Source organism: Lycorma delicatula, chromosome 7 (genome assembly GCF_047948215.1).
Source record: "Lycorma delicatula isolate Av1 chromosome 7, ASM4794821v1, whole genome shotgun sequence".
Taxonomy (NCBI): domain Eukaryota; kingdom Metazoa; phylum Arthropoda; class Insecta; order Hemiptera; family Fulgoridae; genus Lycorma; species Lycorma delicatula.
In genome coordinates, this window is record NC_134461.1 from 95,865,157 (window position 1) to 95,882,577 (window position 17,421).

Consider the following 17,421-nt stretch of genomic DNA (forward strand, 5'->3'; position numbering starts at 1 on the left):
TTTATCTAGATTGTGTTTGTTCATTTGATACAGCTTTGTAAATTTGTAATTTCATATTGTTCAGTTATATTGAGGTAATAGATTTATTGTATATTTTTTAAAAATTGCATACTGTGATTAATATTTTTATATCTGTTGCGTGTTTCTATAAGGTTATATGTACAGGTTAATTCTATTGTGAATTCTTGGGTGTATTCTTTGTTTCTATTGATATCTCTAGTCTGTCTAGTGTGTCATAATTGGTGTTTATATTGTTACTAGATTGCTATTTATAAAATTCTGGTCTTTATGAATATAGTTATATTGTATGGTCTTGTGTATTTTGTGCAACATTTCACACATGAAATGTTGGGAGTTTTTTTATAATTGTTGACTGATATATTTTAGTATTATTATATGTCTCCTGTTAGAAGCTGTATTTTTGAATTTATTTATGTAATATTTTGTAAGTACTGTATGGTATAACATGTATATTTTAATGTATTAAATTATTCTGTGTTTTTGTTAGTAGAGATGATTTGAGAAATTATATGTTACAATTTAAAAAGTCTTAATTTTTCCATGCTGTGTGGGGTATTAATTGTGTTATGAACTAATGTAACAGTAGTCTGGATTTTCTATTATTTTTGAAATTGCTATTTACTATTTATTACTGAGAATTTGAAATTAAATGATTTGTTGTGTTCATATTCACCATTGAACTAAATTGGGATTTAATTTCTTGATGACTGTTGTAAATGTGTGACTTTTGCCTTCTTTGTGTTGCCTCTTTTTTATGAGTACAGTTTTATAAACATAATGGTGCCAGTATAAAATTTTAACTGAGATTTCAAATATGAATCCAGAAGAATAAAAATCTGTGAACATATTTGATGTAACTCATTGGTAGACTCTATGAATTAGTTCAGAATTTCCTTTGTCAGTTTGGATGGTGGAATTGGTTTTTGTTTCATTACATTAATTTTTTTATTCATTGTGTTATGTGATTATGCAATGGACAGATTGCTTCTTTTTCAATTTAGACCTAGGTCTCTGTTAAAATTGTTTGATATCTGTTAATATTAGTTGCCTATAAAGTGTTTTCTATGTCAAAAATAAGTTTTGTGTAGATTAATGTACATCTGGAATACTTTTTTATTTTCCTTTTATTTATTTTAGTATTAATTTTTTTTTGTAAATCAAAAAATGACTTATAAATTTTACTATTATTGTGATGTTTGGCATTATAATACTGAATATCTTGTATTTGATTTTTTTGAATTGAACTTTTATATTTACTTATTTAAAAATTAATTTTTCATGTCGGGCAGATACACCTTATGGTTTTCAGAATAAAACAATGTAGCAAATGTTTAACAAATAATATTTTACCATAAAAACACAGCTAATAGTTAATAACATACTAATAGCTGTTGAAAAAAGAGTTAAATCTGCTTAAGAACTATTTTTTTAAAGATGACAACAGTTAGATATTTCTCATCTATTTTCATGAACTCTTTCAGCTTTTTATTGAATCTCCCATTACCCTCTCTGTTGTGTCCAAAGGAATCTCTTTGATTTTATGGGCAACAGCTAGCTTCAGATCACTGATTGTTAAAGGTCTGTTTACATGAATGAATGCTTTAAGGAAACCCCTTAAAAGACAGCCATAAATGATCCAAGTGAGTTTGCTGCTAGGAAATGATTGTGTTCCAGCAATATACCTTTGCAGCTTCCATAAATGCTTACTCTGTTGGGTCAGATGCATTATTTTTCTTTGTTAGAAACATGCTATTTTGAAATCTTATTACTCAGGCAAAGTTTAGGTGCAAACCTTTAATAAGATAAATGCATAGCATATCAAGCTAACATGTTGTAGTTATAGTTTCAACATTTCCACCTTTTTTGAAAAGGTATGAGCCTGTGATGTCAATCCTAGCTGTGCTGACCAAAAATAACTTTGGGCCTGTGAAGATAACATTCGTTAATTACTTATTGGGTTTCTGCAGCTCATTATCCAATTCTGTAGTTTATACAGTTTGATACATGAAAACAGACATTACATTTCATTAGACATCAAAACCAAGGCTTTCATCATTGAGAGTAGCAGTCATTTACTTGAAAAATTTTTTTAATGAAAAAATCCATTTCACTACATAATTTTATGTGAATTAACTTAACATCTAAAAGTATAACACTTGTCAAATCAAACGATCGACAATCCTAGGTTGTAGTCTGCCATCTAGCTGAGTGACAAGGATTTTTTATGATCACTTTCTACACACTGAATATTTTCTGGTGTTTTACCATCTCTTGGATAGACTGTTGATTGTAATTTTAAATCTGAATTTGCCAATTTATAAATCTGGCCAAACTGATAATATGTATCCGTGAGAGGATGTTTTTGTGATAGCTGACATTGTATTGGCTTTAGAAGAGATACTATATTTTAACCATTAACTGGCTACTTTTTAAAAAAGATCAGTGATTAATTTTCATTTATCACAGTCCATAGCTCTTTGACCACTGAAGTGGCATTGAGTAAGCTGGTAAGGGACAACAATCCAGACTCCATATTTTTACAGATCACTTAGAAAAATTTGGTTCATTACCATTTAGATATCTGCCAAACAAACCTGCTGCACAGTTTACTTAAAATTTTAAAAAATTTTAATATTGCTTAGGTTGGGTAATATTTTAGTAAACTATTTTAGAATCTAATTTTAAAATATTAGTTTTTGATTGAAAGTACCCTTGATGTAAGACTATCTCAAATTAATCAAGTATGATTTTTGGATTGGCATTTTTTAATAAAACAGTAGATTCCTCTTTTATGGGATGCATACTAGACCAGCATCTAAATTTTTTTTTTTCAAAAGCAGTCAGTGAGATTTCTGGTTAATAAATTAAGACTTTTAATTGTAATAAATGATATCTGATTAACTGTGAATGATTTTAATTCATTTGATTAAAGAAAATTATTTTAATGTTGAATTAGCAAATTTAATAATAGAAGTATAGAGAATAAATACTATGGGGAATATAATGATTAGAATGAGCAGATAGTAAAGAAGCTTGGGATGTTGTTTGTGTTTTAAAGGTAAAAGATTAAAACTTACAGTAATGGGGATTTCATCAAACCATTTTTATGGCTTCAAAAAAAGAAAGAAATATGAAAATACTCCTTCATAATATTGTGAATTTAGTTTTGTAGTCCTCTTTATATGCATATCCATATTTAATTTTTATTTGCCTGTTTTAAATTACAGATTTGGGAATTGGCTTCAGGTAAATTAAAGGTTTCATTAACTGGTCATATTAGTAGTGTCAGAGGGCTTGCAGTTAGCTCAAGACATCCATATTTATTCAGCTGTGGTGAAGATAGACAAGTTAAATGTTGGGACCTTGAATATAATAAGGTAAGTATTTGTAATTTCTTCTCCTGCTCTAAAACTTAATTTTCCATCTTAATCCCAAACCTCTTCTCTTTTCCACCTAATACCATACATTTTGTCTTTTTTTTTTGATCCTCATACCTTGACTTTCAGAAGCTTCATTTTAGTCATCAAACACTTCATTTAGTTTTCTTGGATTTTCTCCCAGTACTGCCATGTCATCAGCAAAACGTATGCATTCTATTCTTCTTCCCCAATCTTTATTTCTCTTTTCCATTTAGACAGCATATGATTATTTCTTCCAGATATATACTAAACAGTGTTTGTGACATGCAGCATTCTTTCTTGTTATTTTGTCTCCAACCTTCACTTTTATTTCCTATAGTGTCTCTTGTTCCAACACCTCTTCTAAACCCATATTGTTCTTCCTCAATACTGCCATCCAATATATTATTTATACTCTTATTTAGAATCCTTAATAGTACCTTAGTAGAGTGTGATATTAGGCTAATTGTTCTATTTTCTTCACATTTCTTTGTATTTCTTTTCTGTTGGTACCATTACTGTAGCCTGGAAATCCTCTGGCCATTTCTCCTGTCTCTCCTAGTGCTTTGAACAGTTCAATTAATATTTCATCACATTCTTCATTCTGCTTTTCCTTTTCTCATCATTTTAACTGCCTGATTTATTTCTATTTTTAATACATTATACCCTTTTTGATTTTTATGAACTTTGAACGCTTCTTCTGCTCCCATATTTATTTCTCTTGGTCTTTCTGCTAACACATATAAATCTGCAATGTATATTCTTCCTTTTCCTTTTTATTTCCTCCTTCTCATTAACTGTTTCCACATCCTTTGCCTCTGTCTGATACATTTTCTTCCCCCTGTTTCTCTTTAAAAACTATTTCTTATGCTTCTTTACAAATTAGTTTGTATCTCCCTTCTTTTTCCAAATTTTCCATCACTATATTTTTCCTCAAGCCACTTTCCCTTAGCCTTCTCAGTTTCCCTTAGTTCATTATTTACCCTTCTATATTTCCTTCTACCTTCTTCTGTTTGTATATTTTCCACTTTCTCCTTTCATTCATCTTATCTAACATTTTACTTGTAACTATGTTGGCAGAAATAGATGTACGAAAACATAAATATAAATAGATACGTAAAACAGAATACTATTCTTTTTTTATTTTGTTTTTAAACACTATCGTCTCCTTTTTTTTTCCTTTAAACTCTTCTTAATTAAACTCCTGTTCCTTTAGCTTCTCTCAATCATAGTAATCTTTTCTCCTGCCACTTTCAATTTTCTTGAGCCTAATGTTCACTTCTGCCGTAACTAGAATGTGATATAAATTTATATCCGCACCTGGATAAACCTTAGCATTCTTTAAACTATTTCTGAATCCTTGTTGTATCATAATTTGATTCAGATTATTTTCAATTACACTGAGAAATAATGAATAAGAAATTGTTTTTCTTTCTGTAAAAGTTTATAACATTTTTCCAATTTTTACCTTTTCAGTTGAATAACATCACTATTATATTTATTAAGCCAGGAGATGTAATATTTTCTTCTTGAACAAAATATTCCTTCAATGTTGTTGATATATTAAAGTTTACCAAATATTGCATCAATTTTTTTCCCATCAGTGTTGTTGACGTATTAAAGTTTACCAAATATTGCATCAATTTTTTCTCATTGACTTCAAATTATGTTATTAAAGAAATTTTTCTGAATTCTAATCAAAAGAATTATGAAATAATTTTTTAATTTTAAAATTAAAAAATAGTAAATAGGAGCCTGCATCTGTAACAAACTCCTATACTTGTTTACTTGAAGTTCTAACTCTGTACTGTAGACATCACAAAACTAGTTTAAAAAATAGATCATTGATAAGATGCTAAGCTGCATTATTTCAACCTTATGATTCTTAGAACTTTTAAGGCAATAATTTGACTGTATTTAAAATGATATTTGTTACTTTGGTGAATAACAAAAAAAAAAAAAATGCCTACAGCATGCAGTGAACTGTAACCTAGCATCAGTGCCTTTGGGTATCAATTCATTTAATATAGAATTTTAGTTTATTTCAGCATAAAATTTCCTGGATGCTATTCTTTGAGACATTCTTGATGTTTCAGAATCATCAGGTTTTAAAGGATACAGTAAAATAATTTGAATAATAATAAAAAAAATAAATTAAATTGAAAAATAAAAGCATAAAATAATTGAATAATTGAAGCACTTGAACTAAAAGCTGACGTCATATAACATTTATCTGACAGATACTGAAGTATCTGTTTAGTCTACTGATACAATTACTTCTTATCAAAATTTACTCGTGGAATGTTATTGTTGCATTAGTGCACCTAGAATAATCTTTGTTGTGTTATGTGCTTTTAACAGTAGAAAGTATGATAGAGAAAATCATGTCCTTATTAGCGACATATAAACAATCATGAGAGGCCCATTACAGTTGTGTTCCAACTTTATTTCTATGTGACTTGGATAGTCCGTACATTTAAATGAAGTTATATTAAATGTTGATTTGGGTTATTGATACATAAATGATAACTTGTAAGAAATTGTTGATTTTGTTAGAAATATTGAGGTTAGTGTTTATGAAGAAAAGCCTATATCAATTTTTGAGTTCTAAAATAAATTGAAATTATACGAATTTTAAATTTAAAGCATGCTACTGATAAAGAAATTAGTTAATCAACAAAATTGATACTCCTTGGTAGGTTAAAGTGTTTACTGATCACTTAAGCTTTAACTATGGTAAATGCAGTTTAATCCATATACAGCTGAAGTTGCAATAACGCAATGTAATTTTTTTGCATTATTACTTGAAATAATATTTGTTTACTGCTTTTAAATAGCCTGTTTTAATACAAATCTTTCATATTATTAAATAAAAGCAAAAACATTTTTGTTGGTAGTATGTATTTTTTTGTTATTGTTCACTAAATGTAACTATGTTTGTTTCTTCTGAGATGACATTATTTGATATTATTTTAACTAATTATTATGTACTTAAAAATAGCGATACTTCTATGTAAACTTATTGTCAATTATTTATTATGTCTACATCTAGACAGAAAATAATGTTGCATTTTGCAACTTCAGCAGCAAACCAACTTAATTAATAACATACAAAAAATAAAAATAAAATAAAAATTAATAAATTGAAATGAACTACCAACCAAAACACAACCGTGAATATTCAGAATGACCCATTGTTATTGACATGTTTTCATTGACATGTATTCATCACATAAACACAGTGCAGCTTTACATTGATCTTCTGAATAAAAACTTTGTCAAATAGATGTTTTTGTTCACCACCTTTCAATTGATGAACAGATGATACCATACTTTCGTTGCCATTCTTGTAAAATGTTTATGAAAGAAAAACCTGTGTACTTTGCTACAAGATGTGGTGTTTATGTTCCTCACAAGGATACCTTTTTAACTTTTCTCTTTATCAAGGAAAAAATCAGAAGTAGATTCTGGCCTTGGGTTATGTGCTTCAGTTGTTCAAAATGTATTGCGCATTGTAAACAATCCTGGAAAGCAAAACATTTATTTTGCTAGATTTAGTTCATATAACTTGTTAAATTTACTGAAGAAGGAAGGCTTTATCACAACTGGAACAGTTAATGAAAATAAATTTTACAACTGCCCTTTGGTAGATTCTCATTGTAAGAAACCTCGTGGGTCATATGATAATCAGTGTGATACCATTGATTCAATTTTATTACAAAATGTAACGACAACTTTCCTGTTAATCTAATTTCAAATTTTCAGTCTACTGAACCTCTGAATAATGCCAAAAGGTGTTCTAAGGAAAAAAAAAAAATTTTAATCCAACAACCAGATCTCTTCAAGCAATACAATCGCTAAGGACAATGGTTTCAGCAACTATCGAATAACAGTGAAAGGAAAAAGGTGGCCTTTCTTTTCAAACTCTCTTGAGGTAGTTTTAGTAAATTTGTGGAAGCTTTATCAATACATCCACTAAGAACAAGTTGAGCGACTCAAATTTTGACGATTTGTAGTTATTGCATTATTATCATAAAAGGCAAATAACACAGAAGTAATTGCTATTCCACAAATGTAGAGACTTGGATGACCAACAGAGTTTTCAATGGCAGCAACTCAGCGACACTCCATTGGCAAGCATCTTCCTGAAAAAAAAAAGTAAATAGAAGAAGAATGTGCTGCCAACAATATAAAAGTGCAACGGTATTTTCATGTAATAAGTGTAAAGTTGGATATCACCAAAATGTTTTATTGATTATCATAAAAAATAAACTTAATCTGTTCATTGTTTACTATAAAACATAAACAATTCATTTATATTGTATTCTAATTTCTGTGTAAAAAATTTTAGTTTTCTTAGTTTAGAAAAAGTTTAGTTTTTATTTAGATTCGTAAAATTATAAAAAAAAAAAATATTAAGCTAAATCAGTTTGTGTTAATTGAGACACCCTTTCCTGTTGGTTGTGTTTTTGCAACATTTCATAAATCGATAAGTAAACATACCTAGGGTCAAAAATCATATATATGATTCAGAAGCATCTATAAACCTAAGAAATCATTTTATGACCAGTGCATCAGAGTGCGGAAAAATATGGGTTAATGTTTGTTGTTGTTATTTTTATGAGAATATGTACCTACAAATGAGTGTGTATCATGAGAGTCTTTTCTGATAGAGTTTGGGCTGCTGTTTCATTATTAGCTAATTACTAGCAGATAATTAATATTTATTATTGACTGATATCATAGTCATTGCCCACACTAAAAAAAAAAAAAAAAAAAAAAAAAAAAATTAAAAAGCAAATTACTGTATGATTTTACAGTATGTTTGACTTCTCATTGCCTCTATTATTATTATTATTTTTTATCTATTTTTGTTGTTGCAGGTGATAAGACATTACCATGGTCACTTAAGTGCCGTTTATACATTAACATTGCATCCAACAATTGATGTACTGATCACTGCTGGTAGAGACTCAACTGCTCGTGTTTGGGATATGAGAACTAAAGCCAATGTACATACATTGACTGGACATACAAACACTGTTGCAAGTGTAGTTAGCCAGGCTGCTGAACCTCAGGTATTTTTATATTTTTTTATATTTAACTTCAAGTAACTTTTCATTGCATCCTAGCACCCTGCTTATTAAATGTTGATTTTTTTTTTTTTAGTAAAAAACTAAGAAATATTTAATAAGTTAGTGTTTAATTGTACATAATTGTTTAAGGTTAAAAGAATACGTCAAATGTGATTTTCATAAATGATATTAAAAAACGTGTTTTTTAGAATCATCAAAACAGTTTTATCATGATAATGAGTTTATGGTTCGAGAATGAGATAATTTTAAACAAATTATCAATTTATGTTTTACAGAAGTTTATTAAAATTTAAAAGAAAAAATAGTGTGAATGTTGTCAAATTAGTTGAACTATAATTAAAAAACCATAATCAAATATAAATATCGTAATTGCATAAAAATTTGTATTTAGTTGTGACAGGATGTCTTTGTAATACATAATTTGAGAAAATTTATGTGGTGAGATAGAGATTGTGAGAAAATGGCTAAATCAGTTTTATTTAATTTTCTTTTACTTAGATAGCAATTTGGTTTTTGTGAAATATTTATTTTTAAGAAACTATTATAGTTTTTATTAATAAATTGTTTAAAATAACAAAACTATTATGATTTCATTTAGAATGTATTTTATCCATAATTAGCTAACTACAAGAAATAATCAGTATTAGTTTATCTAAGAACAATTTTAAGCCCAAATTTCTTTAAAAAAATTTATTGAGTAACACTCAAATGACGAATTCAATATCAACAAAAATTTGATTATCATAAAACTTCATGTAATCAGCTGTGATCAGCATTTTGTTAAAAATAAAACTTAATTTAATTAATAATTTTTGATTATTCATTGGAATATTATAGTTGATTAACTATCTTCTTGAAATGCTCCATTTTAAGTCATTCTGCGTTTGACAAATTCAATTTAAAACACAGGTGTCATAAGAAGTCCCAATTCCAGAAATAGAATAACCTTTTTTTGAAAACAGTTTTTAATAATCTTATAAAAAGAATTTTTCGATTGGATTATGAAACTATATTTAATCTATTTGAAAATTAGTATTGTCCTTAAGATGTAAAAGAATTTTTTTATTTATAACATCTTTAACAAAGATGTTGGTTGTTTTTACATTTGGTACATTAATATGTACAACTACATTGTAACACTTCTGTTTCATATTCCATTTGAACATGTGTAACATTTGTTTTTCAAAATGTATACAAAATGGTTTTTAAATTTAAAATTGATTTAAATTATAAATTATTAAAATAACATTTATTTACATAAGTATTTTACTAAAATTTAACCTGATTAAAAAATGAAATATTGAATTTATATTGCACTCATTATAAATGTAATAAATTATGTATTACGTCAGATTTTTATATATATTTATTTTTTATATTATTTTATAGTAACAAAATAAATGTTTTATTATATTATTTATTTTTATATATTCTATCTAACCTTGAGTTGATTATCTCAACTTGTGATAGTCTTGCTGACTGAACCTCATCTTCAGTACCACTTGTAATTTCATTATAACTTTCAGCACTCAGGTGGATATCAGTCAGTTAATTTCAATATCCATTGACATTTCAATTTGCCACATAGTTTTTTTTATTATTATTAAATGATCTCAATCCGGTTCAAGTCTTGATCAGAGGTAGTCTAAGAATAGAATGATTTTGTTCTTGTAAAATACTGTCAAAAAAATGATAACTTCTTTAAACATGGATTTTTTTAATAGAAATAATCCTAGTTTTTAGCCACTACTGCATTTATGCCTCACAGTTTGCTGTATTGGAATTTTTTCTATTTTTATGCAGCAATACTGCACATTGTCAAGCACTAATGCTATTTGATCATAAGTTTCTCTGCAACTCATTTTTCAAAGTTCCATTGATTGATATTTTCACGGTAGATACTGTTTTTGCACTAGAAACAAAACTGTTTATTCTACTTGCATGAATTATGATAACTGTTTCACCTTTGGAAATTGATGGATTGACTCCCACACTGCTTTATCTAAATTAATTTTTTTTGTTTGAATGTGAAATTAAAATGTAACATTCATCCATATAAATTATATATTCTCTTATTGTATGGTTTTAAGTAAGAAATCCTTTTGTGGTAATATCGTCATTCTCAATAAACAATTTTTGTATTGTACGTTATTTCCTATTTCAACCCTAAACTGTTACAGTTCTTAAACTGTTTTTCTGCTTGTCTTAAGATCATTTTTAAATTTATTTTGTTACCTCTTTAAACTTTGTACTGTTTTCTCAGTCAATTAAAAATTCTTATGATTCTCCTAACAACTGATGAATTATAACTGTTAATCATTGGTATGAATTTCTCTTTTTTGTAACTTTAATTTGGAGAATTGAAACTTGATGCCTTCTCTTTTTTTATGATTTCCACTTTATCTTTAAAAATGCCTTGAATTTCCTTCTTTATGTATATCACACTAAATGGTACAACAATACTTTTACTGCAATGGAGCTGATTTTGCTGCAGTGGAATATGGAAATTGTCATTCTTAATTGTCATAAATTTAAATTTGTTGTGTATAATTTCTTCGCTATGTCCATGCAATTTTTTACTTTACTTTCATTTACTGTATTTATAGTTATACATAGATTTATAGAAGAAAAATGACACCAGATTTATCTAACAGAATAGTCGAACATTATAACTACATGAAACTACAAAAAATAATTTTCAAAAACGTACACAAAAATCTAACAACTAAATAATCAGCAGAAAAAACTGACAAGATAATACTTGGATTAATGCACAAATGGTTTTAATAACTTGAGTTTGCTTTCAACTAATAGAACCATGATTCAAATAGTATTTAATTCAAAGTAAATTAAATTTCCTATCTCCAAGTGATTCATATTCATATGTAGTCATATTTTGTTCTAAAATGCAAGTTAATGTCTTTTGCGTAGGACAATATGAACAACTTATTTTAAATAAGTCCAATCATATACTCATGATATCATTCCAATTATTAGCCCTTAAATTTATAAAATTGTATTTTTGAAAATCACATGTAATATTAATAATTCTACGTCTTATGCAGTCCTCATTATACTATAACATCAATCTTCAGCTTATAACAGGAGACCTGTAATTTTTTGGGAAAATTTTTATTTAAACAAAGGAGAGTCGAGCCTCAATGAAATTAAAAAAAAGAATTTGCTATCAGTGTTAATGAATCTTTAAGTGCTGTTTTGCAATTTTTATTGCTTAATTTTTAGTGTATCTATAACGATATTATTACTGAACATCTTTTAGTTTAAAAAAAAAAAAAAAAATCACTTGACAAAAAAGTAGGAATTTTCTGATGTTTTGTACCATTCCAATTTTTAAAGCCAGGAAAATTTTGGTAACTTAATATACAGAATTAAAAATAGTTTTCCAACTGTCTAAAATTTGTATGTTTTTACTGTTAAAAAAGTTGAGTAATAACCATCATAATAATAATTATTTAAATCAATAAAATTATCACAGTTATTTTTCTTTTTTTGTACAAAAGTTAAACAAACAATTGAATGTGAAGATTTATGGAAATAGCTGGTTTGTTTAGGTTATAATGGTGTTTATATTTTCATTATAAACAATAGCAGCTTAAAATCAAAATAAAGAATACAGATGAATTCAAAACCAGTGAAAGTCTTTCATAAACATCTTTCCTCTATTCTAAACAGTTAAAAAAATTAATTATTACTAATGGGAATGAGAGCATAGAAATCAAAATGTGTTTAATTTCCATGCTGTGTTTCCTGTTACGGGCTCCTGTTTCTATGAGATAATTTGCAAAGATTGATTCTGTTGTGTACAGTATGTATATGTATTCTGTCTGGAAGTTTCTACTGGGTTACTAACCATGTAATAAACCCAGGTATTATTAATCATGCAGTAATCCCATTGCCTATACATATTCTGTCAGTTTCTACTGGGTTTCTAACCATGTAGAATCCCAGGTAATGGACCAACAACTTCAATAAAGGAATCTTGCACTGAGCCAGCCTTTTTGAATTATGTGATCAGTTTTGAGATGCTCTATGAGAAGTGTGGCAAAGTGAGTAGTTTACGTGGTTTAAAATAACCTATAACACATTAAAAATACAATATTGCCGTTGAGGTCATCAGTGCAAGTCGATTTTGTATGAGGCATTCTAGTTTTGCTCATAGATTTCTTATGGCTTCTGTGATATACTAATATCCACTTGATAATATGTAGTGGTTTAATATGCATACTTTATATAACATTGTGGCTATATTTCAAACTAGTACAAAGAATTAGTTGTATTTAATGTGATAATGGATAACTTATTAAAATGTTTAAAAACAGTTCAGTTGCTGCCAGAAATTTTATTGAGAATAGAAAGCGTTTAGTAAATTTTTGTTTAAATTTACTGCATTTATTTTATTAGTTCTAAATATTAGATTGAACAGACTGTACATGTTTTCTTAAAAATAAAATTGTTTCAGTTTATACTGTACTTTTATTCTAACCCCATGGTTAACCTTTAACATGCTTATCTCATGCTTGCATCATTTGAATATAAATGTGGGACTTATACCTACCTTAATTCAGTTTTTCTTTTTGTTATTATAGAGTTCCTTCATAACCATACTGTTTTTCTTTCTTTATACTATGCTTTGAAGATGTTTGTGTATTTTTTTTTTTTTTTTTTTTACTATATATTTGTTTTATGTTCCTTATCTCAGAATTAAGGTCTTGTTTTTCTGAAGCAGGTGATAACCTTTCTGCTTGTTTTTGTGCCTTAAAAATAAGCATGTGGTTTTTGTATATGTTAGTATAAAAGTGTTTAGTCTGTCTAATATATGAATATTTAGTAATAAATCTTTGTTATTTACTTAGAAGTATACCTAAGACATTTCAACTTTTCAAATTGTGACATTTTAAGCAGAATTTTCAGCTCATGAAATACAGGTAGCTATATTTGGAGAGTAAGATGCTTGGCAAAATTGGGGAATGGATGTTAACTTCTTGACTAAGTATGAAGTAAAAGAAAGGGTGTAAACATTATCATAATGGAGCTTCTAGTTGCATGATTTCCACTGATGTGGTCCCTTTGTTAACAATATCTCAAAGATGAAAATGTCAACAGTTTCACAGACAGTTGGTTTCAGTCAACGATATTAAATAAAAATTTTTGTTGTATGTTCTTGTGTAACAAGAGTAACTATAGCAATTTATTGAACTCTGCCTCTTTATTCTACTGCTTCCTGAGATGAAAAATGAGTTTGGATATTTTTTGATCAGGTCTTATTCTTCATCACACACAAACTGTTTATGTAATTAATGTTAATGTAGAAATAAATTTATAGTTTTGTGTTCTTTTTGCTGTGTAATTTTTTTTGTATTTATCTGATTATTTTCAGGTTGTAACTGGTAGTCATGATTGTACAATTAGGTTATGGGATTTAGCAGCTGGTAAATCCATGGCTACATTGACTAATCACAAAAAAAGTGTGCGTTCTGTTATATTTCACCCAACACAGTGAGTATAATCATTCTTTTAATATTTTTTATTCCTCAAGTCATAAAAATTCTTATTATAATAATTATTATTTTCTTAGTTAATAAAAGTTCATAAAGATTTCAGTCATTCCCTTTGTTGGTTGATTATTCTCCTTTGCTTCCCTCCAGTTTTTTATTTTTAATTGCTGCATCTTTGATAAGGTACTGTAGAAAATATAATTGTATTTTGACAGTGAGAGTGATAATTCAGTGAGAGTATAATTCGAGTAAAACTGAGAGTAAATCATACAACGAGGCACTCAGTAATATAATGGATGATGAAATGGAAAATCTTGATTACTTGGAAGTCATTGCTCCTGAACAGCTGTATTTCCCTTTCCAGTCTTTCACCTCCTATCGTTAACAGTTACTCTAGTATCAGATCAGGACTTGGTGAATTGTTCTTTTTTAGGTTTTTAAACACGACGCACTTCCTCCATTGTCTGCCTCACATCCTCATCTTTGACTGTGTAGAAATCTACATCCTCACCCTCCTCAGCTTGCTCAACATTAAGAAATTCTTAAAGTATTCTTTTCATCTTGTTTTAATTCTGTCTTTATCTGTTTATAGATTACCCTTTTCATCTCTCACTAACTCACCTTAGGCTAATAACCTTTATTTATTTTTCATCACACAGCGGTAGAAACTTTTCTCATGTTATTACCTCATCTCTCCTTTTCCAATTTCTCAATTTTCTCTCATCCTTTCTCTTCTTTCTAAGTAGTCGTTTTAAGTCCTTCCTTTATTCCTTGTACTTTTTCAAATCATTATTTTCTTTTTTCCAACCAGCAGCATTTCTTGTGTTCTTGCTGCTTTCTCGCTTGTAATCTCTTATCTTAGCCTTCTCATTAAATATGGTTCCCACTGCCAGGAAAAGTCAGGACAAATTTCAGAGAATTGCATTTTTGTTACTGAATTAAGATTATTTTAGTTATTATAAAGTATCTTATGCCAAAATATATTTGGTATACTTTCCCAGCGTCAGGAAGTAGTAATCCCATTGCCCAGCACATTGCAACTGCGTGCATCAAGCAGCTATTAACATGTTCTGTTCTTACTTATATTCCCTAATTATTCTTTTTTACTTATTCCAAATTGCAGTAAATGTCTTCACTGGTGAAATTTAAATACAAAAGTTACCATTCAAAATTTTTTAATTGTTTTCTTGGAATTTCTCTCAAACCATCATGAATTTTTATCTTTATTTTAGGTAATTAATTGCTTTTAAATGGCATCTAAAAAGACTCTGTTTAATGACCAATGCCTAGATATAAACTTACACCTCTTCTCAGTTGGTTGAGAAGAGGTAGAGATGTGCAACATGCTTTTTGTGATGTGTGTAAAAAACATTTTGGGCAATACATTTTTCAAGTAAATGTTAATAACAATTGTTTTCTGTTCAAAATGTACAAAATATGTTGTTTCAAGTTTTTTTGTTTGTATTTCTTTATTCACAGTGATTTTAGTTTTCCTTTAAGTTGTGATCATTCATATATTCTTTGTTAAATTGAAATCTACATTTCTTTATCATTTTTATGCAAACCAAGTTATTAAATATTGTTTTTTGTTTACTTTGTAAAATACGAATAATTTAGGCTAGTTTTTGTGAAAAGTTATGGCAGTCTTAGGTGTGAGCCAATTATTAAAAAAAATTGCTTTAGTTTATTTTTAGTTAGTTTTTATTTCTTATCTATGTTACTTTTAGTTACCATGATGTTCATTTTTATGCAGGGCACTTATTAAGTTTTTTTTTGTTTTTTGCATTGCAGTTTACTGAAATAATTTATCATAGAAAATAGCCTAATTTTAAATGTACATTGTAAAAAACTTTAAAATTATTATAAACTTTAAAAATGAATGCAATAATAAATAATAAAAAATCTGATGTGGACACCACATGACTTCCTTGTGCGCATATTAAATTACATATACACTTCTTTTTTTTTTAATGAAAAGAACATAAAATTTTTTTTCATTAATAACTTCTACTTTTTTTCATATATATATATATTTTTTATTGTTGATTTATTATTTATTGTAAAAATTTTTTTACAATCAGAAGTGTTAACACAGGTCAACAAATTTTAATTTTTTGTTTGTTAAATGAGAGTGAATGGCTGATTCTTATAGAAATTTTTATGCTGATTTCATATATGTAAATAGATTTTTTCTATCGAGCTCAGTTTTTTGTAATTGAAATTTCTTTTGAAACAAAAAATGTATGGTGAACGTAATATGACAATATATTACATGCATTTTGTACTCACCTAAAATCTATTTTGTTTGGATTTTCTGCTGTAATTTGCTGTAGGTCCCTCTTTACATGCCAACAGTAGTCAGTTAACATTTTTGGGTTCCATTTTTCCTGGTATTGAATTTTCATTGTAGATAACTCCTGGTGAAAGCGTTCTCCATATTCATCACTGATAAAGCTGAGATTGTTAGGGAATAAATCAAAATGTGAGTGTGAGAAATGGACTTTTACCAGTGCAGTTGCTAACAATATTTTCAGTTGTTTCTGTTTGTTAGCATAATAATTTGTTCTGACTTGGTAGTAATTTGACTTATCAGTACTTGGTTGGGAATTTGAATTACATTCGACATGAGCTTCAGTAAAATGAAGACTTGTATGATGTTGTACATTACATTTAAAACAAGCAATAGTTGATTTACTTTCATTGAATTTATGTTTTAAATAGTTAGTGCATAAGTTGTTACATTTAGCTATGTCATATAATTCATTTGGTCTTAAAGACAAGTATTTTGGACATTTAAAAATAACATGAGGTGTTTTGCATACTACACAATTATGTCTAGTTGACATATACAATAACTTAATAGGTTTAGTCACAGACTTGATTTTATTAATTTATACGATAGTACATGTGAATCATTGTTGTCATCACTGCTGTTTATAATAATTTGATATTTATGAGATTTCTTTTCTAAAAATTTAATTAATTTATCTAAATTAGGAATTTCTTGATGATCCCAAGAAGATTCATATTGAGTTCGAGTAGATAAATCGACCCTATCAAGAACAATGTGAGCCAAGAATAGTTCTTCTAATGGAACTTCTGTATTTAACACCTTTTTAGCCTCACAATTGCTTGTTAATTCATTGATTTAAGTACCTTAATTTGACTGTTGAAGCCTTATTAGCTGATGTCAGTGTTAAAAGGGCTTTCACATGCCTAGAAACAATTAGTTTTTTGTTGATGGCTATTTTGGTATGTTATAAAGATCTTCAAACTATAGGGTACAGTTTGAGTGTTTATCTTCTTCGTCATTCAATTCTAAATTATTCTGAATGGAGTCAAATTCCTTTTGAACGTTAGGTAATCTGCAATATTTTGTATACAATAATT

General features: G+C 27.9%; 1 protein-coding gene across 1 annotated transcript in view; it reads left to right on the forward strand.

Annotated features, from left to right (window-relative positions):
* The window catches only part of Tango4 (transport and golgi organization 4), a 35,788-nt gene that overhangs the window by 8,457 nt on the left and 9,910 nt on the right, over window positions 1-17,421 (forward strand). Inside the window, exons 5-7 of the mRNA XM_075371311.1 lie at window positions 3,249-3,398; window positions 8,303-8,497; window positions 13,914-14,032. Of these exons, the coding sequence (XP_075227426.1) occupies window positions 3,249-3,398; window positions 8,303-8,497; window positions 13,914-14,032 (464 nt within the window). The remainder of the gene's footprint in view (window positions 1-3,248; window positions 3,399-8,302; window positions 8,498-13,913; window positions 14,033-17,421) is intronic.